This window comes from Rhinolophus sinicus, chromosome 2, assembly GCF_057876585.1.
Source record: "Rhinolophus sinicus isolate RSI-liver-muscle chromosome 2, RSI-T2T, whole genome shotgun sequence".
Taxonomy (NCBI): domain Eukaryota; kingdom Metazoa; phylum Chordata; class Mammalia; order Chiroptera; family Rhinolophidae; genus Rhinolophus; species Rhinolophus sinicus.
Window position 1 is genome coordinate 3,058,231 of NC_142502.1, and position 27,784 is coordinate 3,086,014.

At 44.4% G+C, this 27,784-nt stretch overlaps 1 protein-coding gene across 7 annotated transcripts in view; it reads left to right on the top strand.

Annotated features, from left to right (window-relative positions):
• The window catches only part of PDE10A (phosphodiesterase 10A), a 475,244-nt gene that overhangs the window by 371,805 nt on the left and 75,655 nt on the right, over positions 1-27,784 (top strand). For all 7 annotated transcript variants that reach the window (XM_074333806.2, XM_074333807.2, XM_074333805.2 and 4 more), the window contains 4 exons: positions 11,760-11,880; positions 12,890-12,939; positions 24,307-24,447; positions 26,441-26,596. In XM_074333806.2, coding sequence (XP_074189907.1) covers positions 11,760-11,880; positions 12,890-12,939; positions 24,307-24,447; positions 26,441-26,596 — 468 coding nt within the window. The remainder of the gene's footprint in view (positions 1-11,759; positions 11,881-12,889; positions 12,940-24,306; positions 24,448-26,440; positions 26,597-27,784) is intronic.

A 27,784-nucleotide genomic window follows, 5' to 3' on the forward strand; every position in this document is an offset into this window, starting at 1 on the left:
CCCCTGCTTCAAAGACAAAACCGGTTCTAGAAATTGTGCAGAGAGCAGAATTTGTATTGAAGCCATTCGTGTGTACTTTAGTTTCGCAAAGTACTGGCCCATGATACGTTGGATGGGATAGTGACATGGCCACACAGCCCTTTCCTGTGATGAGAGAAGAGATGCAGTGGTTTTTCTGTGCTGTTATTTTATGTCAAATTTGGAGAACATGCATCTCTACTTGAGAAATACTAAATATGTGAGCTGACAACCTGGAATAGTGTCAGTTGCCAGGATCTTTTAAAGATTTTTTCTGAACATACCCATGTCTTGATCATTGCTGATTTGACGGATACTCAGAATTTGCTTTATGAAATAGTACACCGTTGTTTTAAATTAAAAAAAATAAGATTCAGAAATACTGAGTGCAGTCGTTTGGGAGGCAGTAGCTGGCCACAGGGCTTCTGTTTGAGCACATCCGTTGTCAAAAGGCCTGTTCTTCGGAAGGCCTGCGGTTTACAGCCTCAAGCAGTTCGAGTTTTGTGAGAGCCTTTCTCTTGGAGAGAGAACACCTGTCCTTAACTGTCATGTATCAGTGTGGTTGTGGATGTGTGTCCCCTCTAAGGAGGCTGTCCCCTTCTTCCAGGTGAGAGCTCTTTGAGTAGAGGGATTGTGTTCTGTCTTTCCCAGTGACACACACGCACACAGCAGGCGGGGATAAGTACCATGGTACATACGTAGAAAAATAAAGCAAAACAAAGGGATAAACAGTGATGGTAGATTGGGAGTGGACCGACTGGCTGCCTGGACAAATACGGTAGTCCCGGGAGGGTTACTTGCTAAGTTGACATTGGAGCGGGGACGTGAAGGAAATAGAGAATCATCCGGAAGGAGGGGGCAGCGAGTGCCAAGGCCCTGAGGCAGGCCCGGGTGGCTGGAGCCGAGTCGGCAGTGGGAAGTGCGGAAACACCTATAGAGTGGGTGTTTCCGGTCTTACAGCTGCTGCAGAGGCTTTGGGTGGGACGCTGCAAACCCTTGGCCACCACTGGGTAAACTGAGTGGGGAAGTGTCAGGTTGGGAGAAGCAGTCTGGCTGCTGAACTGAGTACACAGAGGGAGGTGAGGATGGAGACGGGACCGGTGAGTGTAGGAGTGTGGGCAGCAGACGGTGAGGTCTGGCGGGTGTCGTGCAGAGCAGTGCAGTCAGGAGGGAGCGCTGCTCGGCTGTGCTCGGGGCTGGGTGCGGCGAGCGAGGAGATATATATATATATATTTGGGGGTCTGTAGCACCATCAGTATTTGACACCGTGGGACTAAATGACATGACTTAGGGAGTCTGTCTGTGGAAACAAAAGTCCTGAGCACTAAACTCTGGACACTAATGGTTTAGTGGAGAAGACGTGGAAAAGTCAGCCAGGGACATTAAGGAAGAGAAGTCAGCAATGTCGGGGGAAAGCTGAGAAAACTTCTTTGTCAACAGATTTTGTTTTATAATTTTAACTTGTACATTTGTTTAAGGTTCATTTTGTCTTATTTTGACCCATCCCAACCTTTTGAGTAAGTCTCAATTTTTTGTCCTCTAACCTATTACATATTTCTCTGTTTTGAAGCCACAAATTTGAGTAATGTTTCCAAGTTGTTTTCCTGTATCCCCTTTTCTGTAATTTATCACCAGGCAGGTAACTGAGAAAAGCCCTAAGGGGAGTGAAGTGACCCATGCTGAGAACTAGGGGAAGAGCCTTCCCCGCAGATGGCATAGCAAGTGCCAAGGCCCTGAGGCAGGAGTGTGTCCAGCAAGGTGGCCACCAGGTTAGAAGTGAAGGAGGGCAGGAGAGCGCGCAGGTCGGAGAGGAGGGGACGCAGTGTTGGTGTCAGCCATAGCTTCATCGTTTGTTTTCATCTAATCACAATTAATCCTTTTTTTTAAATTATTACTGTGACTGTTGTTGTTAAAGTGGCTCCGGCTTATAAATCACAAAGATTTCTAACAAGAAAGGGAGAGAAAAATACATGGCAAGAAGAGTGTTTGGATGCCTAGTGGCCAGAATAGGCCAAATTCTAGCCAGGTCTAGAATTTTGGGCACCGCCTTTGCCCCTCAAAATGCTGTATGTATGTTCCATTAGATTGTGAGTTTTTATATATAATTGTTGCTTTTAAAATTTTCAAATATTTATAAAACTGTCCTCTGCTCTTGGAATTCATTATTTTTACTAGGTTCTATGATACCCCTGAGTCCCAGCTGGGCAGAGTGGTGGACATTCCCATAGGGGAAATTTATCTCTGTGATTTTCTTCTGGGCTCGTTGAAACACATCTCTCTGCTGGAATCCGATTTCCCTGTCTTGTCTCCCTTTGGTCCTGGCCTGGTAAACAGTAGGACATGCTCCTCTGTATGCTAAGCGGGAGCGGTACTGCATTCTGTTAGCGGACGCTGACATTTCCCCGGCTTCTGTTCAGTGTTTCTAACCGGGGCCCTGCCGCAGAGAGCAGGCGCCCTCACCCAGCGCTCACCGGCTGCACTTGGGATCCCCCGTCACTCATTTCCGCGGAATATTTTCTGTGCGCTTCTCCTAGCAGTGCCCTTTCCTGGGAAGGGGCACCTGAGTAAGCCCTTGGTGACTCTTTTCAGTTTGGCTTCATTGGTATTATGTCCACTGAGGTCGTCTTGAAATTTAAGGCATTTAGCAGCCACAGTGGCCCAGTTTCTCATTTATGTTTTTCTTTGGTTATTTGATAAAATGAGGGGGGCAAAGCTCATAGAATGCCAACTTTTAAGTAGCTTTTTCCTAAAGTGCTTGTGTTTTGTTCACATTTGTAAAATATCTATTATTACACTTATGAAGAAATTTGTGAACCGTCTGCTTAATACCCACATGCATACATTCTACAGGATGATTTTACATCATGTGCTATCAATCCTAGTGTAAGGAGGTGTATTATCAGGTTTCAGTTAGGGCAACAAGGTAGAAAGATTGTTCCTCCAGAGGAATCTGTGAAGAGAGAGGGCTCGTGATGATGGGCAGTGAGTTCTGGGGCCAGGGGAAGTGTCGTGCGGGGCGGCCTGCGGGGTCTCTGCTCCCGCCCCCTGCACAAGAACGCAGGACACGGTGAGGCCAAAAGGGGAACACCCACGGAGCCATAGGTAGGGGCGTCATACTAGTATATTCTCGCTGGCGGCACTATAGTCTCACTGGAGGCTGGATCCACACTGTCCGCAAACCGCCATCCTAACTGCAACCCGCGCTTGCCAGCCCAGCCACCATCTTCTTGCTAGCGTAGCCACAGCGGTTATATTAGTGGCCAATGGCTCACTGGTTACAGCTGACGGCCAACTAGCCACAGCTGATGGCCATCCAATCACAGTTGACGGCCATTTACTACCTGAGCCAGCACCTGTCTATGTGAGGCCGAGAGCTTGGAAACTGCTTTCTGGGGCTCCGTCCCCACAGGAAGCCTGGGCAGGGGAGGGAGCAGTGGGAAGGTGGGTCGGGTTCTGGATACACGGAGTAGCGTGGATGGGTGTCCAGGTGACGGCAGTTGTTTGTAGGGCTTGATCTTTCTGAGATGCAAGCGCTAAAAACAGGAGCCTGAGATACTTGCAAACTCGTGCTCTCTCTCACGCTCTCTCTCTTTTCCTATTTCTCCATTTCGGTCAGAGATTATTTTAAGCTTTCTTTATAGAGTGGCGTTATTTGGTTAAAGTCATACTGCTCTGTAATAGTCAAAGGTTTAGGTTGCAAGATGGATGTTTGACTACAGATACACACAGCAGTGGAGTTAAGGCCTCTGTCATGCCGGGAGGCCTGCGGGGTCTCTGCTCCCGCTCCCCATACAAGAACGCAGGACATGGTGAGGCCAAAAAGGAACACCCACGGAGCCATAGGCAGGGGAGTCATACCACTATATTCTCTCTGGCGGCACTATACTCTCACTGGAGGCTGGATCCACACTGTCTGCAAACCGCCATCCACGCTTGCCAGCCCAGCCGCCATCTTCTTGCTAGCCCCCATTCTTTTCTCTCTTCTCTCTCTCCCTCTGCTAGCGTAGCCACAGCAGTTATATTAGTGGCCAATGGCTCACTGGTTACAGCTGACGGCCAACTAGCCACAGCTGATGGCCATCCAATCACAGTTGATGGCCATTTACTACCTGAGCCAGCACCTGTCTATGTGAGGCCGAGAGCCTGGAAACTACTTTCTGGGGCTCCGCCCCCACAGCCTCACTCAACCTAACGGGAAGAGGAGGAAGAGAGAGACTTTTTCTTCTCACTGTGTTTACTCCAAATACAAACTATGAGAGCAATGCTCAGTTTTACATAGAAGGGGAAAAGCTTATATAAAATTGAGCATTTGCTGTTCTTTGAGGAATATTTTAGTAATTTCACACTAAGAATTTTCTTCCTGCTATTCAAGTCCTTTGTGTTTATTTATGTGATCTTCCTTCTTTCTTCTTTGCAATTTAAAATTTCTTTTGCTCGCCATCTTTTATGAAGAGTGTTGGGACCTTTCGGGTTAGAGGGTAAGATTTCCTTAATCCACATCTGCCCTTAAGATTGAGGGAGGGACAGTTCAAACCCGTGTTCTCTCAGAAAGTAAGAGTGGGCACTGTGAAGGACATTCCCCCAAACAGGTCTGTGGGGACAGAGCCAGAAGAGCAGTTTCTAGGCTCTCGGCCTCACGTGGAAAGGTGCTGGCTCTGGTAGTAAATGGCCATGAACTGTGATTGCATGGCCATCAGCTGTGGCTAGTTGGCTGTCAGCTGTAACCAGTGAGCCATTGGTCACTGATATAACTTCTGTGGCTCCACTAACAGATGATAGTGGCTGAGCTAGCAAGCACGGATTGCAGTTAGCAAGTGAGATTGGTGGGTTGGCAGAGAAGTGGACGGCAGGTTGCGGATCGTGTGGCTCCTGCTTCCTGTGTCTCCAGCCCAGCCGCCAGCAAGAATATAGTTGACGCTATCTGTGGCTCCGTGGGTGTTCCTTTTTGGCCTCACCATGTCCTGCGTTCTCGTGTGGGGAGCGGGACCAGAGACCCCGCGTGACACCTGCATGACGAGGAGGGAGGCGTAAGCAACTGCGTGGTGACTGGACGTGAAACTCGGCCACCATGAAGGATGTTACCAGAAATCGCTGGATGAATCTGTGTGAGAAATAGCATGGCATTAGTACCTCAAAGGAAAGAGGACTTGGAAATTACGAGTACCTGCACCTGAGACCGCGGAGCAGACGAGTATGTGCAGGTGTGTGACTGTCCTGCGAGGAGAACTTCCTCACAGCCCGTGGCAGCAACGTCAGAGGAAACGCTGCTAGTCCGGGTCCTGACTGTCTCTGTTTCTTCAGAGGTTTAATGTCATGTATTTCTTTCTGTTCGATGTGCTTCCTTTGCTGATTGGCTATACTGTTTGCTGTTGCCTGGTAATGTGGCTGATGAGACCTCCTTACATAGCAGGTGTTCTAGAACTTTCCTCCCTTGTGAAAGCTGCCTGCCTCGCTCTTAAAGTAGAACCATGTCTGCGTTGAGGAGAAGATGGGCTGTTCCCCGGGAACCCCTTCTGTTTGTTAGTCGCTGTGTCGTCGGGATGTCTCCCAGCAGTCCTCTGCTCTCTGTGCTTGGGGGTGCGCCCTGAGCTCTGCTTTTCCAGGCGAAGACCATCCCAGCAGCCCTACTTGTCATCCCGTCCCCGTCCCCCTTTCCCGTAGTGACTTCCATTCAGTTAAGATCGTTTACACTTGGCGTTAAAACATCAGAACTGTGTTTCTGAAGCATCACACTGATCCCGTCAGTAATGTCAGTTAGGAATATTTCCTTCTAGTCTTTTCTTTACATGTACACATTCACATAGTAATAATTATAGGGCATATACTGTTTTTATTTCTGTCTTTTTTTACTTTGCAGCCATAAATATTTCCTGATGTTATGTAGTCTGACATCTTTCATGACTGAAAATATCCTGTTGAGTTTCTATGTGATAATTTTTCACTTTCTCATTCTATTGTTGGGTCTTTAGATTTTCTAATTTTTCTTAGACTGAACATCTTTATGTATATGGAGTTTTTATTCTTGCGAAATGTGTCCTAAGTAAATGCCATTACTTAGATGGCAGTGTTTGCAGGAGGGCGTCAGTGGGGGTGTGCGGAGGTCCTGTCAGGTGCTCGGTTTCTTATGTGCCAAGTCTGTGATCCTCAGTTGATTTCTAAATAGCGATGGTAAGTGGTTGGTGGATGAGTCTGGAGATTAGCGGAATGGTGTGAGGTAGAGATAGAAATTTGAGAATTTTTAGTAATATGGGTGCTTTAGGGATTAACCACATGCAGATGGCACGTAAAGCTGCGAGGCTGGATAAGATCACCTAGGAAGTGAGTGTGGTGTGAAAGAGGAGAAAATCCAAAGCCCAGCCAGGGACAGGACATTGAGAAGTCTGAGACAGGACGAAGACTTGGCAAAGAAGGCTGACAAGTGTCCAGGAGGCCGGAGGAGGACGAGGGCGTGTGTCCTGGAGTGAGTGGTGGGGAAACAACTCCAAGGACAGGGAGTGATCGGCCGCGTCACGCGCTGCCCGCGTGTCCAGGGACACGAAGACTGAGCTGCCTTTGGGTTCGGGGGTGTGGAGGTCGTTGTGGCAGCTAAAAGTGGACAGATGCTTAGTGGAGCTTTGCCGTAAAGGACATGAGAGAGAGGAGGGAGAGGAGGGTAGGAGGGAGGGAGCACTTACTGTGAGAACAATAAAGCAGATAGGAAAACATGTAAATACTTGATGATTAATAGGAGTTTTCTGTACTGTCCTTGCAACTTTCTATAAGTTTGAAATTATGTCAAAATAAAGTTATTAAAAAGAAGGAAGAAAAATTTAAGCAATGATGAGAAAATACTATTCAAATACTGGGATTTATACTGAAAGCTGGGGGCTGTTTCTGCACGTGAAGTATTCACCCAACTCCATCTCATTATGTTTTCTAGTGTGTTCTTACAGCCTTCAAGGTGTGTCAGTGACACCTCATAGGGCCAGCGGGGCTCCCAGCCTCCAGGTCATTCAAGTTCCCCGTTCATTCTTGCGTGCCTCTAAACTCCTCGGGTGAAGTGTTTTTACATTTAAACCCCTGCTTCACTTTAGCAAGTCTGGGGACATTGCTCTTGGTTAGACCAGCTCTCAGCTTGCTTTCTGAAGCAAGGCTTACCACGGCATCCCCTAAAGTACTGTTTCCCTCTGGGCGATAGGCTGGCTCTTCCCCTGGTTCCCCAGCTGTGCTCCTAAAACCCCAAGGCACCCCAGCAAACTCGCAGGCTGGTACGTTCCTGGACACAGCAGCACCTGTCACACAGAGCTGCCCGAGTTCGCGGTTTTGCTGGTCGATCACGTCCGTCATTCAGTGAGGTCCTGTCTTTTCAGCCCATGTTGTCAGTGGTGGTTCTAATGAAAAGCAGGTCATGCGTGACAGTCAGTGTGGAGAGAGGCTGAGGGCTCGCTGTCCGTCCGACTTGAGGCTTGAGACGTGATGCATTTGTCGTGCAGCTCATTCTGCCTTAGAATTCTACTCATGTTGAAATAGGGATGTCTCAGCCATGCTCGCTCAGTGTGTACTTTGTGTGGCTTCTTCTGTACAGTAAAGGCAGTGAGAGGACGCTGTGAAGTTCAAATGCTTTGCGGATACAAGCTCACCTTCACTGATGTCCTAGTGGGCTTTTGGGTTCCTGAAGCCGCAGAGTTGGAAGTGTGCGTAAGGCACTGGACCGGTCCCGTAGGGCTTTCTTCACAGTGTTTGCATAGCTGCGTCTCCGAGTGCAGGACTTGACCTTGCCCTGTGCGTTCCCTGGGCCCCGGCTTGCACGGTGGTCCTCAGGACGGCCAGGGGGTTGGAGGGGAGCCGCCAGCTAGTGGTCATGCTTCTTGTTCCCATTTACGTGTATTCCTCAGTTTTACAGTGTAGTGCGGCTTGCATGGTCCACTGTGGAGATAGGCCTTTAGTATTTGAGTTGATATTACGCTAATAAGAACAGGAATCATAAGCAAACGTTTCGTCCTTCTGAGATTTATGCCGTTGCCATTGGTCATCACAGGTGTACTAACCCAACTGTCAGGGTAACGATTCGAATTCAAATTTACACAACAACAAAACTTGAAATCCTAGGTCGTAGATTGTCATAGACAGTTAGTGTTGGAACAACCTTCTTGTGCTACGAGTGAGAAAACTAAAGCCTGGAGACCTGGCTAAAGGAAACCTCAGGTTAAACTGTCCACGCTGGAATGGCTTCCGGTTCTCACCTGTGTGTGACCACACTTCCTGCCCAGAAGAGCTGGTGGACGGCTGGTCGTTAACCTCAGCACTGCACACAGGTCTTATGAAAAGGCCTGTTCTCAGAATTCTATTGGCAGGGAAAGGAGTCAACCTGTAGTTCATTTTTTATAGGCACTCCTCTGTGGAGTGGCTGAAAACCCACCTTACGACTAGCTAGCATGTCTCTTCCCACAAATAAAAGGACGTATTTGAAGAATGGCTTGGTTCATGAAAAAGACATGTCTAGCGTTAGATTTTTAGGCATGATGGCTTCTGCGTGGCTCAGTGTAGGGATCCAGCATTTTCTCTGGAGTCTTCAAAACCGGCAGTAACTCAGGACACTGTTTACAGATGATGAACAACATAAGCTGCTAGGAAGCCATCTGATGCTTTGTAGGCACTTCAAGTGTTCGTGACTTTTATGTACATTTTCACTGTCACACTGGTAACTGCATAAGAATTGGACTTGGACAATACCTGGAACTAGCAAATAACTGGGAAGTTACGACTAGCTAGTAACAAGATACAGCTTTAGCAATAAAGTCAGAAAACTTGGGCAGGAGGCCGGGCTGTCCCACAGGTGGGTGGCCGACAAAGCACCCAGGTTGCTGGACCCAGGTTGAAGGGAGGGCACGCAGACCTCAGGTGTGTGAGGACAGCTCGGCAGTGGGGCCGGAGGACAGCAGCACACCCACGCCTGCGCGTACCTGCCCCGAGGACGAGGACAGGGCACCCGGCTGGGCAGGGCCGGTGGGAGCCCCGTGGTCAGGCAGGAAGGTCTGAGTTAGTGATGGCGCAGGGATGGTGCGTGGTAGGTTTCTGTTTTGGTGCTTTGGGGTCATGTTCATTAGTCTAGTCCTGTTGTTCTCTGTACTTGGGGAGCTGGTCCCCAGATTTCAGTAAGTCTCACTGGTCACCCCTGTCCGTCCACTGTGGGGCTTCTGCCAGTTTCTGAGAATGTCTACTCCAGACGTGCATTCTGGGACTGCACTTAGCACAGGCTGTTTCAGAACCTACCGGGCTCGTTCTGAGATGACCTGAGCTAAAGCCCCGCTGCTCCCCTGGCACCCACAGCCCGTCTGACGGGCACAGCACCTGGAGTCGGGTCTCCACAACGCACTGTCAGCCTAGCCGAGGTCCAGCAGGCCCCGCCACGTCCGGTAATTTCCCCTCCCCAGGTGCAGCGGCCCAGCCAGGAGCTGCAGGTGTCTGGGGACCGTGGGAGGGGTGGCTGTTGGTCAGGCCCCTTCCTCCAGGGGACATGGTCTCCCATCCCTTTATCCAGCCTTCCAGGCCTGTGAATCGGCTCAAGCCTGGAATTCGTTGGCTCTCTGACTTCTGTTGTGGTGATCAAGGCAGACTTGTGTCACTCGACCCAGAACTTTCCTGAGAAGGGAGTGGGCGGCCCTGTTTCATGTCTAGCACCCTGCGGTCAGGTAGCCAGTGCTAATGGTTGTCTGCTGGCCAGAGCCTTCTGTGGCAGTGTCCATTCTGCCATATGCTGACAGCGCCCCTTGTCTCTGGATTTTACGTGTTGTCACTTGTGCCCTGTGCGCCAGGTCGCATCTTGTCAGTGAATTCAGGAAACCCTGGGGGAGGGGCAGCCCTTCGGGGTCATCCCGCCCACACCCAGAGGCTGCCCGCAGGCCAGTGCGGCCGGGGGAATGCGTTTGTCAGGGCCGTGGTGGGGCAGTGTCGGTCATGGCCAGGGGAAGGGCAGGCAGGTTTTAGGGGGTAAATCTGCTCCGCAGCCAGCCTGGTGAGACCGGAGTATGCACCGGGAGCCCTGGCGTTCCAGCCACGTGCCCTGAATGTCAGCCACTTGGGGGCGCACTTCAGCACCCCCCGAACCCCACACCCGTCTGGTGCCCCCATCTCACAGCCGTGCCCCCACCCAGCATCAGCTTTCTTCTCTCGTGTCCCACAACTGTGAGACCCATTCCCACTGGTTTCCAGGGCCTCTTCACTGGCCACCTCCGTCATTCGTCTGGTGTGTGTTGCCCTCCCTGCAAGTCACCCTCTGTCCTCCACTTTCTGGGCCTGTCTGCACTCGCATCTGTCTCCAGGTCAGAAGCAGAGAGAGGCGGTGGGTGGTCAGCAGTCCCGACAAGACCAGTCGGGGAGGCTTGGCCCAAGGGCATCAAAGGTGTCAGGTTCCACTGGAGTCTGCCGTGTCCTGTGTCACCAAAACCTCCTTTCGTGTCCCATGTCATCAGAGCCGCCTGCCGTGTCCTGTGTCAGCGGAGCCGTCTGCTGTGTCACTGAAGCCACCTGCCATGTCCTGTGTCGGGCTCCACTGGAGTCTGCTGTGTCCCGTGTCAGCGGAGCCGTCCATCCGGGTTCTACTTAGGAGTCCCTCTCCCTGCGACGACATTGGCTGTCAGCCTTCCCTACCCCCGGTCCACATAGCGCCCACCGCCTTCTTTCTGCGACACTATGGGCTTTCCTTGTCTCATGTCTTCCAACTGGAATGTCGGTTTCTTGAGGACAGGGACTGACCTTTGGTCGTTTTCCAGCGCCCGTGTCTAGGACAGCACCTGTGTGAGATGGCCGGGGGCCGGCGCATGTTTGTGGGGTGTTGACTGCTTCATCCGTTCCTTCAGTGATATGCTCAGTCCATGTATGTTTACGGAGGACGGTGCTCAAGAATAACAGAAGCCAGAGACCTTTGGGAGTGAAAGGTATCTGAGCGGTCAAGAAAGACGAGGTGGCTCGAGACAGTTTCGGAGGCAGAAAATGCCCACATTGTGTGGGGTGCGGGAGGCCACCCTGTGAGCAGTTTGTCTGTAAGTGCAGCGGGAGGCCCCAGAAGTCTTGCAAGCCAGGGAGTGACAGCATTTTACTGTATTTTTTAAGTTCGTGTGGCTGTTGTTAGCTGGAGGGCAGGGAACTCATGGTAGAGACTAGTTTCCGGTCCTTCTAGAGAAGAAACCGTGCAGGCTGGTGCTGGGTGGGGGGGCTCACATTTTGCCTCCACCTTCTGTCCCGACGCCTTCCACCTGCTCTTCTCCCTGGTACCTCGATGGAGCCCAGTGCTGGGGACTTGCTGTGGGGACAGCGCCCGGGCGCGAGCCGCTTGCCCCTGTTGGAGCAGCAGAGTTGACGTGGGACTAGGGTGGTGGTCACATGGAGGCAAAGGAGGGGACCCTAGCACCTGAACAATGTTTCATTCAGTTAGAAAACAAACGTTTGTGTCATTTTTACTGATCAAGCAGGCCTGATACATTATATATAAAGCTTCAGAAACAAAGTCGTAGTTCGTAACATTTGGTATGTTAACATAAATAAGCATGCATGGAGGCTGTAGATAATTCTAATTTTCATTTGCACTCTATTTTTATAGTGGAATGTAATATTAAGTCATGCTCTATAAAAGCATAATAAACAGCTAGTATATCAAATCATATATGTTAATAATATGTTTGATAAACTAAGGAATTTTTGTTCCGTTATATTTACTTATGTCCTTTCTTTGTTTTCCTCTCTTTTTTTTTTTTTATTCAAAGTACCAGGATACGAATATGCAGGGAGTTGTGTATGAGCTAAACAGCTACATAGAACAGCGCTTGGATACAGGAGGAGACAACCAGCTACTTCTCTATGAATTGAGCAGCATCATTAAAATCGGTAAGAGACGCTTTGTGTTCCTCGGAGCAGGAAAATTGAACCAAAGCTGCTTTTATTTCGTTGCAGAAAGTGGCACTAATAAGGTACCTGCTAAGGAGCAAGTGCGAGTTATTTACTTTTATTCTTGGGCTAAGTTTACAGTGAAAATACTTCATTATGAAACTCCTAGAATGATGTAAACCTGAGATTTTTCTGAATCATCCAAGAAAAGTATCTCCCTGATGTTTAAATGGAATATACTATACCTGCTAATGAAAACCTAGTTTTCTTTGGAAAGTAGTTTGAACTGAACTAAATGACAAAAATGACATTATTTTATATAAGAAATCATTAATTGTTAAGGAAGAAGAAACATTTTAAGTGTATTTGGGGAGATGAGAACTTTGTGTACTGTTAGCACCATGTCACTGATGAGGGTGCTGTGGCAGGTGCAGGCCGAGCTCTCACCTCCAGACACAGAGGTCACGGGAGTGACGTCCGAGGGGTTAAATGCAGGCTGATCCTCTGAGGCTTAATGTGTTAACTGCATGGTCATTGCCTTCAGACGGCCCGAAGCAGTTAGAAAACGTACATTATGTTCTCTTCAGCGATGATGTGTCGATACATACGCATTGGTTTTGATTCATGCTTCTATTGATTATTCAGTATTATGAATATCACTCCTCGTAATTTTAATACTTTAAAAACTAAATACAATTCTCAAATTTTTGAACTTTTTCCGGTAATTCTGATTTTGAAGTTTGACAAATATTACATAGTACATTGACTGCTATATGCCTCTGAGGATGTCACATCTTAAAATTTGCAATAGCTGATGAAAATAAATGGAAATCCTCTAATTATGTAATTAAGTAAAGCCATAACTTATTTTGTTCAGTTTACTGCATGACCACTAATTGTGTTAACGAATCCATTCAGAAGACTCAGGTCTGAGGTCTGACCTTAGAGAATTCACGCGTGTTGTGTTCTTCTATTGAGATTAGTTTCTTCCCTTTTATTACTTTGGCAGCCACAAAAGCTGATGGATTTGCACTGTATTTCCTTGGAGAGTGCAATAATGTAAGTATCTAAATTTAGATTTTGGTGCTCTAGTTAAGAACATGTCATAAGCTTTTCTTAAAAAGATAAGCTATTATGTTACAAACCACATGATAGACGTATTGTAATTAAATGCTTTAAACTCATTATGTAATTTGTTTCTATATGTGACTTTTACCAACATGACAACATTTAGGCATAAAGTCATAATTTGTTGATTGTTTGGGTGACGGTTTGTGGTATCCTATCTTATCAATGGCATTTCTTGACCTATGGTTTTGTGCAGAAGTTGTTTCATCCTTGTGGTCTGGGTGCTGTGGACAGTCTGTGCCCTTTCTACATACAATCTGCAGTAGAATAAAATGAGAATAAAAGTTTAGCACTTTCACACGATTTCCTAGATTTTTAAAGACAACTCAAAGTGCTGGGACAGAGTTACCGAACGTCCAGACCCCCGAGCTGCGGTGGTGGCTGTGGGGGCTTCTGGCTGTAGGGGTCCCAGTCTCCTGGAAGGGCTGGGCCTGCATTTCCAGCCTAATGCAAAGCCCCACCCACTGTCAGCTGCAGTGTGAACAGGCACTTGGAAAAGTGTTTCAAGACATTCAGTTACTGGCATTTGATTTGTGATGGTATTGAAAACACACACACATGTATTTAAAATAATATTCTGAGCCAATAATGCTCATATCCATAGCTTAAATATATAAAACTCAGTGATAAATGTACTTGGCAAACTCACGTGTATTTCTTATGCATTAGTTACTGTTATTTGAGATTTGGGATGTAGTTTTTTCAATGTGATGTGTTTGTGAGTAATCAAAATGTGTACTATTTGTATTACATAAAATACTGGTAGGAATGGAGTCTTCTGAGGTTTTCACTAGTGCCTTGAATAACGGCAGTGCAAAGCCTGGGAGGAAGCTGCACAGAGAACACTTGTTAGCAGTAGTCCTAACTCCTGCTGACCCTCTTCGTTTGCACAGACCTTGTCTTCCCTGCACTGTAATGATTTGTCACAGGATAGAAGCTCTTTAGAGCATGGCCCTTTTCTGACTCGGTTTTGTATTCACCGAGCCTTTCACGTACACAGACAAGAGTATTTATTAAATTGAACTATTCAGATATTACTGTTACTTCTAAATACTTTATATTTCACATAGTGGTAGTATTTTAAAATGGCTAAGCTACTAAAGTAACAAATAGACCTCACTATTCTCTGTTCATCCTAAAAATCTATTTCTCAAATTTGGGGATTTTAAAAATAAGAATTCCTTTTAGGAAATTCTCACATGATGCACATTTATTTGCATGGTTTACCGCTGTGCGTGTTAGCTCAGTGGAGTAGCGAGCGCCCCCCTCTCCTCACTCCTTCCCTGAGATCTGTGCTGCTCTGTCTGTAGCCCGTGTCACCTTCCCTTCAGTCAGTCATGTGTGACCCAAACTGGCCCTTGGGCTCAGCATTTCTGGCTGTTTACCTGAAAAGAAGTGACGTGAACCCTGAAACTGGGGCTGCACTGGGGGTGGCTCTCTTCTGCTCTGCGGGAAGCACAGTGGGAGACCTCGTCTGCAGAGGTGGGAAAGGGGCTGCAGCAGCCGGAGGCCGGGGCTCAGGCAGGGCGGGACCCTCAGAGCTTGGGTTTAGATCCCACTCCCACCTTCCTACTCACCAGGCTTGGTTTTTGCTGTATAGTTTGCAGACGGCTTTACATACCAACCACGGTGGAGCAGCTTCCTCTGACGCAGGATTTAGAAGAAGCTCTGTCCATCCTGTCTGAACTCTAACGTTACGCATACAAATCCTGATTCTCTCTTACTTGGCAGCCACCTTTGTAGCTTCGCAGAGCGGGTGACATCATCCGCTCAGGCTCTCATCTGCCACCTGACTCTACACTCCGGTGGTCAGTTGATTTGCTCTACGCGGCTGTCCCGGGTCCCTGTCCTTGCTCCTTCTTTCTGTCCCACATCTCAGGTGCCGAGTGTCGCATGCGGCAATGCCTGTCTGGGAACAGCAGGGTGCACAGCAAAGCCGTAGCTTGTTCTGGCCGTCTTCAGTGAGATCCCACTGTGTGATGCATCTTAATGTCACACACTTCTTCCTCACAGAAGCCAGCCAAGTCTGCAATGACATGTTTGCCTGTGACTTGTGTGGTTGTTTGCTTACGTGGCTTTTCCACTAGGATGCAAGCTTTGTGAAGGCATACAGTTGTCTCCCTGGGGGGGATCTCAGGGGTGAGTACTGTGTTGGGGTGACGCTGCTTTCCGTTGGTGGCTCCTCACGGGTAGCGAGGCCCTTGCGGTTCCCTTACCTGCGTCTCTGTGAGTGGGAAGAAGACACGGAGTCTGAGGTCGGAAGTTCACTGCAGTGTTGTCACGTCTCCGCGCAGCTGCCACGTCTCTGCTCGTCATTTCCTCCTGCCTCCGGTCTCCCGTTTGGAGTCCTTTTCCCAGTCTTGTAGGCTTTCCCTGGACGAGAACTTGCTGACGGGAGGAAAAATCTCGTTTTTCTCTCTGCATGTGTCTTTATTTCACCACTTTCTTTACAGAGATTTTTGCTGGGTAGAGAATTCGGGTTGATATATTATCTCTCTATATACCGACTCTCATATAGTTACTTTTTGGTTGTTTTCAGTTTGTCTGAGTCCTTCACTATAATTTTGTCATTCCCAGGACATTGTCAAGCTTATCCTTAATTTTTGAAATACATGAACGATTTCATATTGTGTTGTATTCTCTCTGAATTGACAGCTCCTTGGCTTTTATTCCATCCACCTTTCATGGATGGTGACTTACTCGCTCGTGTGTTTTCTGTTTCTCTTTTTTTTCTAAACTTTGAATCAAATTATTCCTTGGGCCCCTTTAAGTGGGTGTTCTAAAGGCTTGTGTTGAAGTTCCTTTCCTAGAGAGAGGATATGTATTTGTTTTTGCCAGTCACCTGAGGCACTACCAATCCAAGACTATTTTAATTACATTATCTAAGTGAGTTTTTTCAGACTACAAAGTGGTTTAGACTCAAGCCTCGAATCCACGTGCTGCAGTTATGATTTCTCAGAGGAGATTTTTCTTCTTCCTCTGGCCGTAAATTCAAGATAACTTGGTTTCCTTGTAAGGCCCTCGCAGCTGTAAGTACGTTTACCCTTCAGCCTCGTGCGACGTGCAGCCCTTTGCTGTCCTTGCCCGGGCAGGGCTTTCCTATTACACGTCCCCAGTATGGAGAGGACCCAGGTTTCAGGTCTAGTCTCCTGTTCACCATGGGCTTTCCAGAGGGAGGGTCAGTAACCTTGGCTTTGGTTGGTACTCTCAAGAAAAAGTTTGGGATTTGCTTACCTTGCAGGGTTCCTTTATTTACTTCCTTTTAGATTTCTGTGGATCCCTTCCATTCTTCTCAGCCCAGCAAAGCATTATAAAATATTTATAAAATATACTTTATCCAGCCTTTAAATAACTTTAAAATTGTTTTTTTTCAGGAGTGTCAAATTATCTAATCTGCCATATTGCTTGTAACAGATGTTGACATACTTCTAAAATGTAAGCTAACTATATTAAATAAAACAATTTTTTTGCACAGATGAGCAAATACATGAATAGTTTCTTACAATTCTTCCTTGGTCATGAAAGTTAGCAAATTGTAGACATTTATCAATGTTTTTTAAATTTGCCTCTGAATTTTGAATTATAGTTAGAAAGCAAATAACTAACTTTCAAAGCAAAATGTATATGCTTTAGTGACAGAATTATAATAATGCAACCTAGATAGACTGAGATAAAATTTTTAGTCTAGATCAACAAATACCAAGGATTAAGATAGAGATGGAAGGAATTATAAAATTCGTACGAAAGTATTAATTTCTTTTTTCATGAGTGAGAATTAGTTGAAAAAAATCAATTTTCTGAAATTAATGTATTAAGATATGTAAGTTTAAATAATATTGAAATATATCAAAAGTTCCCCTAGTAGAATTAAAAACTGCTGTTAATATTACCAGAAAGGGAAAATTTAAAGATAATGCAGAAAGTTAAGAAGTTAGAAAACAAACCAGTATTAACACACTAAAAATAAAACATCAGATATGACTGAAATTCCTTATGAAAATAAGTCACAACAATATGACAAGTAGAATATAGTCCAGCTATTAAAAGAAAAAAATTCCCATTCAGTAGGATGTCTTTTTGTTTTATTGATAGTTTCCTTTGCTGTGAAAAAACTTTTTAGTTTGATATAGTCCCATTCGTTTATTTTTTCTTTTGCTTCCCTTGCCCGAGGGGATATATCAGTAAGAATACTACTAAGGGTAATGTCTATGAAATTTTCAACAACATGGATGGACCTAGAGAATATTATGCTAAGTGAAATAAGTCAGACTGAGACAAATACCATATGATCTTACTTATATGTGGAATCTAAAGAACAGAATAAACAAGCAAACAAAACAGAAATAGTCTCAGAGTTATAGGAAAAAAAAACCTGATGGTTGCTAGAAGGAAGGGAGGTGGGAATGGGGAGAAGGTGAAGGGGTTAGAAAATGCAAATTAGTGGTCACAGTGTAGTGATGGGGATGTGAAATACAGCATGGGGAATATAATCGGTTGTAAAGATTATGTGCAGTACCAGATGGGCACTGGACTTATCAGGGGGATCACGTCATAGACGGTGTAGATGCCTGACCACTGCGCTGTACACCTGAAGCTGAAGTAGAATAGGATTAAATGCCAAATACACACACACATACACACACACACACACATATATACACACATATATGTTCATATTCACGGGATGTCAAGTACAGCATAGGGAATAGTCAATGGAATTGTAATAGCTATGTACGTTGTCAGAGAGGTAGCGGATGGGGGGGTTTTGACTTTGTGAGGGGTGTAAATGTCTATTACGTTGCTTTAGATACCTGAAACTAATTGAAAAACGAGAAAAAAATTTGAAAGTGAAACAAATCTTAAATCAGGTTAAAAATCCCACAATTTCCTTCTATTTTATAGAGGCACATAGAAGCAAAGAGACTAGGAAAGATTGAAAATGAAAAGGGAATTTTAGAGCAAACCTATTCCAGAAAAATGCAGACTATAGGAGCAAGTGTCACAAGATCAGTAAAAAAGTTGAATTTAAAGAATCAAAGTATTAAATTGGAAAAAGAAAAAAAGAAAAGGTTACTTCCTTTGTGAAGGGCTTAGTGTGCAGTGAAGGGTAGAGCTGGTATGAAGTTTGTACAATAAATGTTTGGTACATTGAGATTTATAAAGCAAAACAATCTTACCAAAGAAAATGAACTCAAAAGTATAGTAGTAGTTTTAGGTACTGACAGATCAAAAATATAATTTAGAGGATGTTAGTAATATCATTAAGTTTTTCAAAAAATTTATATATTTAACTCAGTAATTATTCTAGGGTTTACCATCTTGGGGTTCTCTTTCTTCTTTAGATTATACCCTACTTTGATACATTTAACCCCCTTTAAGAATTCAGATCCCCATAATGGCTAATAACAAGGGAATTAAATCTTGGAAATTAAACATAAACAGTATGCCAAGTAATTCTTTGGACAAAGAAACAATTAAAATACAGTTAATGAAATATTTGGAGAAGAGTGTTTATGAAAATGAATTACAATATTGCCAAAGCTCTGGACAAAGTTATTCACAGTGGAAAATCCACATCCTTAAAGTTCTGAATAGTTTATATACATGTTTGAAACATTAATAAGTAAGACAACAAAAGTAAGTGAATTTATTACTTGGACATGTTTCTATTGGGCACTGTCACCTGATACGCGGTACCAGAGCCACTGTAGTATTAATAAATTAAAGTCCCTGTCCTTTGGGATTTACCAGTCTAACATATGGAGATAGGAAAAGAAAATCTACATAAAAGAGGAAATCTAAGGGATTTACAGATAAGCCATTTGCTAACCTAATTAACAAAAAAAGGGAAACACAGTTGCATATGTTTAATAATTTAAAAGATAGTGAAACAATGGATATAGTGAAGATGACAGATCGTGAGAAGACACTTGTACTCATAAAAGTGAAAATCCAGGTAAAATGGACAGTTTCTGAGGAATTTATAAGTTGCTTCATTTAATGCAAATGATGATAGAAAACCTTAGACCAGTACATGGAAGAAATTGAAAACGGTGTTAAAATAATGCTTTTCTAAAACCAATGAGCCGTTTACTCAGTAGCCGGTGTGTCCTTTGCAGCCTTGTGCAGGCAGCTGCTGACCTGGGGTGGGGTTGGGCCAGAGGGGTTCCTGCCCCTTCCTGTCCGGGTTCCACCGGGGACAGCCCTCGAGGAGAGAGCCCCTGTACTGTCTGCATGGCTTCAAAGCTTGGACAGAAGAAAAGCTTCCAGTGAGTAGCTTAGACTTGCAACGGAGTTTGACTCTGGAGTTGGATTGGTGAGTTCCAGTTCACTTCTTTGTGACTTTGACAAAACTCTTTAAGTTCCAAAAACTTAATTTAACCTCCATTGCTTAAATGAATGTTATGTCATGAACGTTATTCATTCAACAAACCATTTTAAACTCCTGCTGTATACCCAAAACTGCTAAATTGCTGAGCATGCAAAGAAAAAAGACAAAACAAAAAAAACACATTCCTGTATAACCAGTAGGGGAAATTGAGAAATCCAGTTAATTATAACACGTGCCGTGGTCTTAGCGAACAGAGAGGAACGCAGGGTGTCCTGGGATCCTGATGTGATGAGGGCGCTGCGAGTGGATCACGTTAGAAACAGCTGGGATGACTGGCCCCGTGGGACCACGCGGCTCGGACGCCCTCCCACTTAGTAGGTGAGAAGGGAAAGGAAAGGCTTTCTTTGGAAGAAGAAGCAATTTATGAGAAATCTGGAGCTAGGAAAGGAAGCAGGTATTTTTGTGCCCATCACAGCGTCTGACACATAACATGTACAAGGTACTCTAGAAATGCTTGCTAGACAAAGGTCATTTTTCAGTGACTCAGATTTTGCTTAATTCAATTTCTATGTGTTTTTACAGTTTGTCTCTCTCATACCTGTTCACATCCTCCCAACTGATACGTAATATATTTTACAATGTTATCATAACAGTTTTCTTGTGTTATCCATAAGAGATGTTTTTAAAAGCTGAAAACTTGTGAACTCTAATTATACTTTAAATTTTTAATTCATAAAGTAAGTTTATAGATTCCTTTTCATATATTGGTTTTGGAAGCCACTTTAGAACCAATTGTGTGACAATAATTGTGTGGCTTTTTTCAATTGCACGATAAGCTTTAGCATGTTTATTTCCCAGAGCTCTGCAGACACAGTCAGTCACCTGTTCCAGCTCCAGGTGGGTGTGGACCATGCCAGGTGCAGACCTAAGTGCACTCACTATCCAGTGCCTGCGCGGGTCTGGGAATAAAAACCATGGTCAGCTTAAATACGTTGTCTTCTTAGTATTTCCAAAAATTGATCGGTTGTGATTTGAAGGCTTAATATGAAAATGAACTTTCATGAGTAAAATGATCTTTGAATTGTGTATGGAAAGATGAGGACAGGTGTTTACTAACTGACGTGGACGATCTGTTTAGCTGATGTCAAGGAATCAGGTGCTCCCGAGTCGTCAGAAAAACAGGTTTTTAAACGTAAGTTGCGATCGTCCATCCTATGGTTCATTTTCCACCAAATCTGTTTTTCCAAATTTGCTTCTTTATAATTTGTAATGCTTTTTTATTCCTTCATTGAGCCAACCTACTGTTACCAGTCTCTAGTTTAAATTGTCTAACTTTACATGTATGTATGGAAATTTTTGTTATTGCGAAATATCGGCTCGATCACATGCGTTTGTTAGAAAAATTGAAAAGCTGATTCATCCCTCAGCACTCACGTCCTCTGGATTGATTCCGGCTCCTTGGCCAGTCTCCCTGAGGCCATTGGAGGTGAAGGGGTAACAGTCGAGTCACGGGCAGGGCTCCCGAAGAGTAATAAAGAGGCACGGCTGTCATTTGTTTGCTCCTCTGGAAAGGGTGGAGATGGTCGAGGTTTGAAACTTCCAAACTTTTCCTTGTTTTCTGTTGTAGTTTTTATCTCTAGTCTCTGGAAAATGTGCTCATAAAAGTTTTCATGATTTACACGTTAGAGCAGGAATTAATTTTAGAGATTCCATTCAACACTGGATTTTACAGGCAAATTAGATATTGTAAATGTATGCAGAACAGTATTAATACGTTGTAAAATGTTGTGTAGCAGTGTTTGTGAAGAGTAGTTTTCATTCATCCTCCTATGAAAATAATGAGAATAATATTTTTATCTTATTAATCTGAACATCCGAGTCAAATCCTCATGTCAAAAATCATAAGGATTAATTTTGAAAAATAAAGTCCGTATTTCCTTTGTGAGTTTCTTCAGAACTTACTTGTGTCCATCATTTGTTAATGCATTAATGCAGGCCCTACACCAATGGAAAATGCAAGATATATCTTACAAAGTCAATTATGATTATTTTGAAACAATAAAAACCAAAGCAAGACTTGTCTTGCCAGATCACAAAGTGGACTATTACAGTAATTAAAACAGTGTGGCAGAAAAATCAACCAAAGGGTACCGAATTGAGAGTTCAGAAACAGAGTCAGGTGTACTCGGGGATTTCGTAGAGGGTGAAGGTGGCAGTTCAGGGGGGGAAACGGGACTGTTCCATACACAGCTGTCTATTTGATTATTCCTGTGGAGTAAATAAAGGTAGGTTTAACGAACTTCTGCCCATCCTTGAATATGTGTGACATTCAGCCTCTAATGTAGTTTTATTGACTTTTTCTGTTTGCGATGGTAACTGCCTGTCACTCCATTCAGCTACAAATACCATAAAGAACATACAGTTACAGATGACACAATTTAAACCAGAGACTGGTCTTCAGTCAGCACTGCGTGGTATGAACGGAGCTTTAACACAGGTGGATTTTACGGAAAAAACGAAACCAACCCTAAATCCCAAAAACATGTAGGAAACCACTAATGCAGAGGAGAGAAGGGGAGGTTGTGAAAAATATCCGAAACAGGTGTCTGTCTTCCATTGGCCCTCATTGCCCTTCTTGCCTGAGCTGTTGGCCTTCCAGTGACAGTGTGACATCATTCAACATGTTGTTAGCGCTTGTCCTCAGCTCTCACCTGACGGCATTTCTATCTGATAAATACGATCAAAAACCATGAGCTGATTAGAAACATAAGAATAAAGCTCCCACTGTAAAAAATTATGTAATTTTTTGACAATTCTTTATCCACAAAAAGAAGTTTTTCAGATTCAGTTAAGTAATTGAAAGATTTGTAAACCATTTATTTTCAGCAAGGCTAATATAGAGAATAGTTTTCCATACATTCCAGGTCCAGTATTTGCTTATCTGTTTCTTGTGCATCACATAGAAACCCTGAAGAGGCAATAAATGTTTTATATATTAAATAAAGGATCTAAAATATAGGCATGTTTAAGGTCTTCTGTCAGTATTGAATTATGACGCTAGGTATAATGTGAAGATATTATTAAATCTAGCCTTAATGCGTATATAGCAGAGTCATCCAAACAAGATGTGTGTTGTGTATCTTCAAATAACAAAGTCAACAACTGTAATACAAAAATAAAAAAGCTGCTGTTGGGAGCTGCTCAAGAGTTTACGTCCTATTGCTGGGTCACGGGAAGGGCTTCTTCAAGACTTACCTGTGCACTCAGTTCAGTTTCAGTTCTTTTCTTGCAGTTCTGTCCTCGGTAGAGAAAGGATTAACTTAATCAGAGTTTGAGAAAGTCAGTGTCAATTCTGGTTTTCCTTCAGGCCAAATATACCATATGCTTTAAATTTCTTGTCTCGCAATCATCTCTTCCTGTTCTCGAATCATTTTCTGCTCTCCTCCCAGTCGTCGTACGCGGAATTGCACGGCACTAAATGTGATGGGAGTTGCTTCGTCTGCGCCGTGTGTCTGTTGGTGCTTAACAGAATCACAGTAACTTGAAGAACAGCGATTCCGATTGCTGGCCTCTTTAAACATGAATAGGGTGAAATTGTCATTTATCATCTTACGTAGAGTTACATTGTTTAAATCTTTTTAAAGTGTATAACTTGTATTTAAACATTTTAAACTTAATCCCTTGAAAAGAAACACGTGAAATATGTGTTTCACAGACCTTGTACTTAATAGCAAATATTAGGTATGCACCTTGCTGACCCACGTAGATGTAGTTGGGAATAAAAAAATGTTTTTTTTACGCGTACCTCTTACTCTTTACACCATGATGGTTTCTTCAGAGCAGCCAGGGTGCTCCCGCCAACGCTGCTGTCCTCCTCTCTGCTCCCCGTTGAGAAGGAGCCCGTGTGCAGAGGGTTCACTCTCGTGAAGATAAGATTTTATTTCAAAAATGCGTTCTTGGATATCACAGAGCTTGAAAACTAGTTGTCTAATAACTTAAATACACCCAACTCACTGTCTTCACCTGGAACTAGCTCAGTAGTGGCAGGATTGACAGGAACTTGTTTAGCTGACGAGGGTCGTCTGATGCTTCTTGCCTCTGAAGGTCTTCACCCTGTAAGTTACGACAACCCAGTTTACGCTCCAGGTGTTGGGAGAATGTGTCCAAGCCTTAGTGAGTTTCAGGCGGAGTAGAGCATTATAATACAGTTATGTCAGAATGATATCCCCCCACCCCCCATCCCTAGGTGATTGGTTTTGACTAGCAATCCTTATTTAGTAGATATTTATTTAAATATATGGTTTGATTTAGTCAAAATAACTGATCATATTTGTCAAAATATTTATTCTAAAATAATGTCAGAATTTTACCCTCCCACCCTGTCAGTGGAAAGGGAAGATACACCCAGACTTGGCCAAAATGTTTTGCACAGAGAAGAGTGATGTTTTTATGAAGCGTATACTCTGTAATTTTCAGGCAGGCCAATTTAAGGAATAGAGTGACTGAGTCTTAAAAAAACAATGTCCTGAGAAAGAAATGTTGTCAATGAAAATGAAAGATAGCCAAGTCACTCTGCCTTACAGTTCCTGATGCCGCCTGCAGACCCACGTGCCACGTCTCAGGGAGGTCGGCCCAGTGTCTGTCTGCTTCTTCAGCTAGAGTGTCTTGAGTCCCAGGACAGTTTACTTTTTTTTTTCCCACCTTATTTTCTATATATCAAAATAGGAGGCTATTTTAAGAGTTTTTCTGCACCTAGACATTCACGCAAGTCCTCTGTTTAACCTGTACCTTGTGTGTGTCTGGAATATGAGAGAATGACAGCTCACGCACTCCAGTGTGATCGCTGCAAAGCCCTTCCTCCTTTAGTGTCTGTTCCTCGGCTCATGGAGGTCTCGTGACTCCTGCGTACTATCCAGGAGCCTTCCTATGCAGGAAAGTCTGTAAAGCTGCTCCTTTCTTCTTGCCAGAGCCTGTGCGTGTTCACCCCCCCTGGAATCAAGGAAGGGAAACCCCGGCTCATCCCTGTGGGGCCCATCGCCCAGGGCGCCACTACCTCTGCCTACGTGGCCAAGTCTCGGAAAACGTTGCTCGTGGAAGACATCCTTGGGGTACATGGCTTTCTCTTTCTTCTTTGTGCCATCTGTAATCTGAAGGATTTAATTAAGATAGATGATGTATCCTTTAGTACATCATCTTATAATTTAAACCATTTTATTAAAGCATTAGAGCAAGATACAGGTCAATAAATGAATTTGTAAACAAATTTCTTTGTACTCAGAAAACCTTGTCTTATATACCCATTAAGTGCTAGATTTGAGTAGTTTATGTTTCAACACATGCCAGTATAATTAAGCAGTAAAATGTGTGTTTATATTCACACAGACTAAATGGGTACTGTTTTGTGTTTCACGTTCTAGCAGGATATGTATGGATAAGTTACTACTGCTGTGTGACAGACTTCCCCAAATGTTAGTGATGTCACACAGCAGCCATTTGCTGTCTCGTGAGTCTGGACTGGGCCATTCCCCTGAGGTTTGGCTGGGCTGCTTACACATCTGAGCTCAACTGGCCACCGCATAGGAGCAGGCTGCTCTCAGATGGCCGCAGCTCTCCAGGAGGGTCTTACCCCTGCCCCTCCCAGTAAGAGAAGTCTGGTGTGTTCCTATGATGGTGGCAGGTGTCCTAGAGAAGAAGTGAAAACATGCAAGCAAGTTTTCAAGCCTCTGCTTTTATCAGATTGACTACCCTCTGAGCCAGAGCAAACTATGTGTGCAGGCCCAGATTCAGCTTTGGAGGGTACTGATGAAAGACGGGGGTACGGGGCCGGTGACAAAAAGGAGCCCTTCGTGCAATCATCCATGGGACTGTGGGCACTGTGAGGACATGTCACTGTGTGAGCTTAGCCTTCAAAGGGACAAGTGTGCAAACGAGTACCCGGGAGTAATGCCTTTGCTCCATAAATGGCTGGAGTCATGGAGTCTGAGCCTTAATTATGGTTTTGCCTCTAGTTATCTATATGACCTGGACAAATCAGATAGCCAGTTATTTTATCAAAAAAGAAAAGGAAAAAGAAAAGCAAGTGGTTAAAAGTAAATGTTACACAGTATACTGAATATAGACAGCAGTATTGTATTATAATTACCAAACTTGCTAAGATACTAGGTTTTCATTATCCCCACCACAAAGAAAGGCTACTAGTGATGTGATAGAACCGCCAGCTTGGCTGCAGAGGCTGTCACGCCACAATATGGAAATGTATCAAATCACCTGCTGGAGACCTTAGACCTGCTCGGTGTTACAGATCAGATATGCTTCCATTTTCACAAGTCAGTGTTCAAAGTAGATACTACATAAATGGCCATTTGAAAATGGCCTATTGCATATACAAACTTTCAAAAACTGTAAATTATAAGTATAATTTGTTCTAATCGTGATTCACATAAAGCTTCATACAGACAGCACACGTTGAATAAATGGAATTGGTATTTTGATATTAATGCATTCAGTCTCCCTATTACCCCTTTGAGTGCTTTTGTTAAGCTAGAAAATCATTAAAATCAAAGAACCAATTTCATTTCTTATGATATGTAATTAATTATTGGGTGATTTGAATAGTTTATACAGGTCTTTGGGTACAATCAGAATGACTATCAGTAACATCCACTTTTGTGTTATTCTAACCTTAAATAGAAGAGAAACATATTATATATATAATTTCCTTTAGGTGGTGTGACACTGTACGTACTTGTAAAGCCGTTTAGAAAAGTTCTGGACCTACAGTAGAAGATGATGAATAAATAAATGTTTGCCGTCGTAATTACACTTATTATTCCATGATATCAGTGCATGTTCATTCATTCGTTAGATTCTGCTCTACAAAGATGAACATCAAAGCAGGAGTCAGGTGTAGGTCCCGTTTTGCTACAGATAAAGCGGCATTTTCCTAAACAAGGTGTATAGCAGCCTTCGGTTTGCCCCGGAAAAAAACTCTGTTTATTATTGATGACAAGCATTAGGCAATTTCTGACAGAAATAAGGATCAAAATTTAATTATTCCATTTCTCTAGCTGAATGTATGTCTTTCCTCATTTTCTTTCTTAGGATGAACGATTTCCAAGAGGTACCGGCCTGGAATCGGGCATGCGGGTCCAGTCTGTCCTCTGTTTGCCGATCGTCACTGCGATTGGTGACCTGGTCGGCATCCTGGAGCTGTATCGGTACTGGGGCAAGGAGGCTTTCTGCCTGACGCATCAGGAGGTGAGGCCCGGCTGGCCGCCCCGCCGGTCGGCGGTGCTCAGTGATGTCGTGCGGTGAAGAGATGAGGGAGCACTAAGCCACACTTTGCTTAACAGGGTTTTGAGTCGAATAGTAAGGGTGTGCAAAACCTTTGTTCGTTTGTTAATTCTGCAGTTACTTAGAAAGGGGACTGAGTAACCTGGAAATACAAGCTTTTTTTTTTTTTTTTAAGAATTCATTTTAACAATAAAAATAAAAGTATGCCATAATGTGAACAAAATAAAGCAATAGATGGATTCTGGAGAGTTTTCACATTCTGGTGGTCCTTTTGTTTTCTTAAAAATGTCATCTTTTTAGAGAATGTCCCGAATCAAGGTTCCAGCCTCAAATCCATTTGGAAAACAATCAGTTCCATTCTCTATTCCCTCAATTGGCCTTGGCCTGTTAATACTAAAACCAAGTAATGCAGTGATGTGTCTGTGTTCCACCCAGTGGATACCCAGGTCCCTCGGTGGTTGCACCCTGTCCACTTGCCTGGATGACACATCTCCTGCTCTTCCGGCCCCTCCCTCTGTGCCTCCCTCCACCCACACTCCACCCTGAGCAATGCTGCAGGGCTCCCAGGAGGGGAGCCCATGTCCTTCCTCCTTCCGCTGAGTTCAGTAATGTCTAAACGCCACCCTCAGCCGCCAGCCTCCCAGCAGCACAGAGGAGAGTGGCCCCCGCCCATCTCGAACACCCTCCCTCTGGGGTGCCTCTCTGCTCCGTCCCCATCCCCACCCAGTGCAGGCGGCGTACTCACTGGTTTTCTTTCTTGCCTTCCTCTCCACATGACAAGCTGTTTGTTGTGGGTGGTGCAGTGTCTCCAGCATCTAGAACGTGCCTGGTACCGAGAAGGCAGCAGTAAACGTGTTAAATAAATGAGTAATAGAAGTAGGCTAGCTAGTGACGTGAGCACATGTCCGCCAAGCTCTGGAACTCGTTCGTCATTGTACAGCGGTCGTTGGAGGCCCTCTTGATAGTCTTGCTCTTGAACAGAAAGTATTTTGTGCTAAAATCATTGGACTGTAGCTCTCTTAGTCCGTCTGGCTTTTTATCCAAAATTAAGAATAACAAGGGAGCACTACACTCAGTTGTAAAGAAAAGGGAAATGTAAATGAGAAGTCGTGTACATATTTGTGTTTGTGCAGCGACCTCAGAACTCCCTTC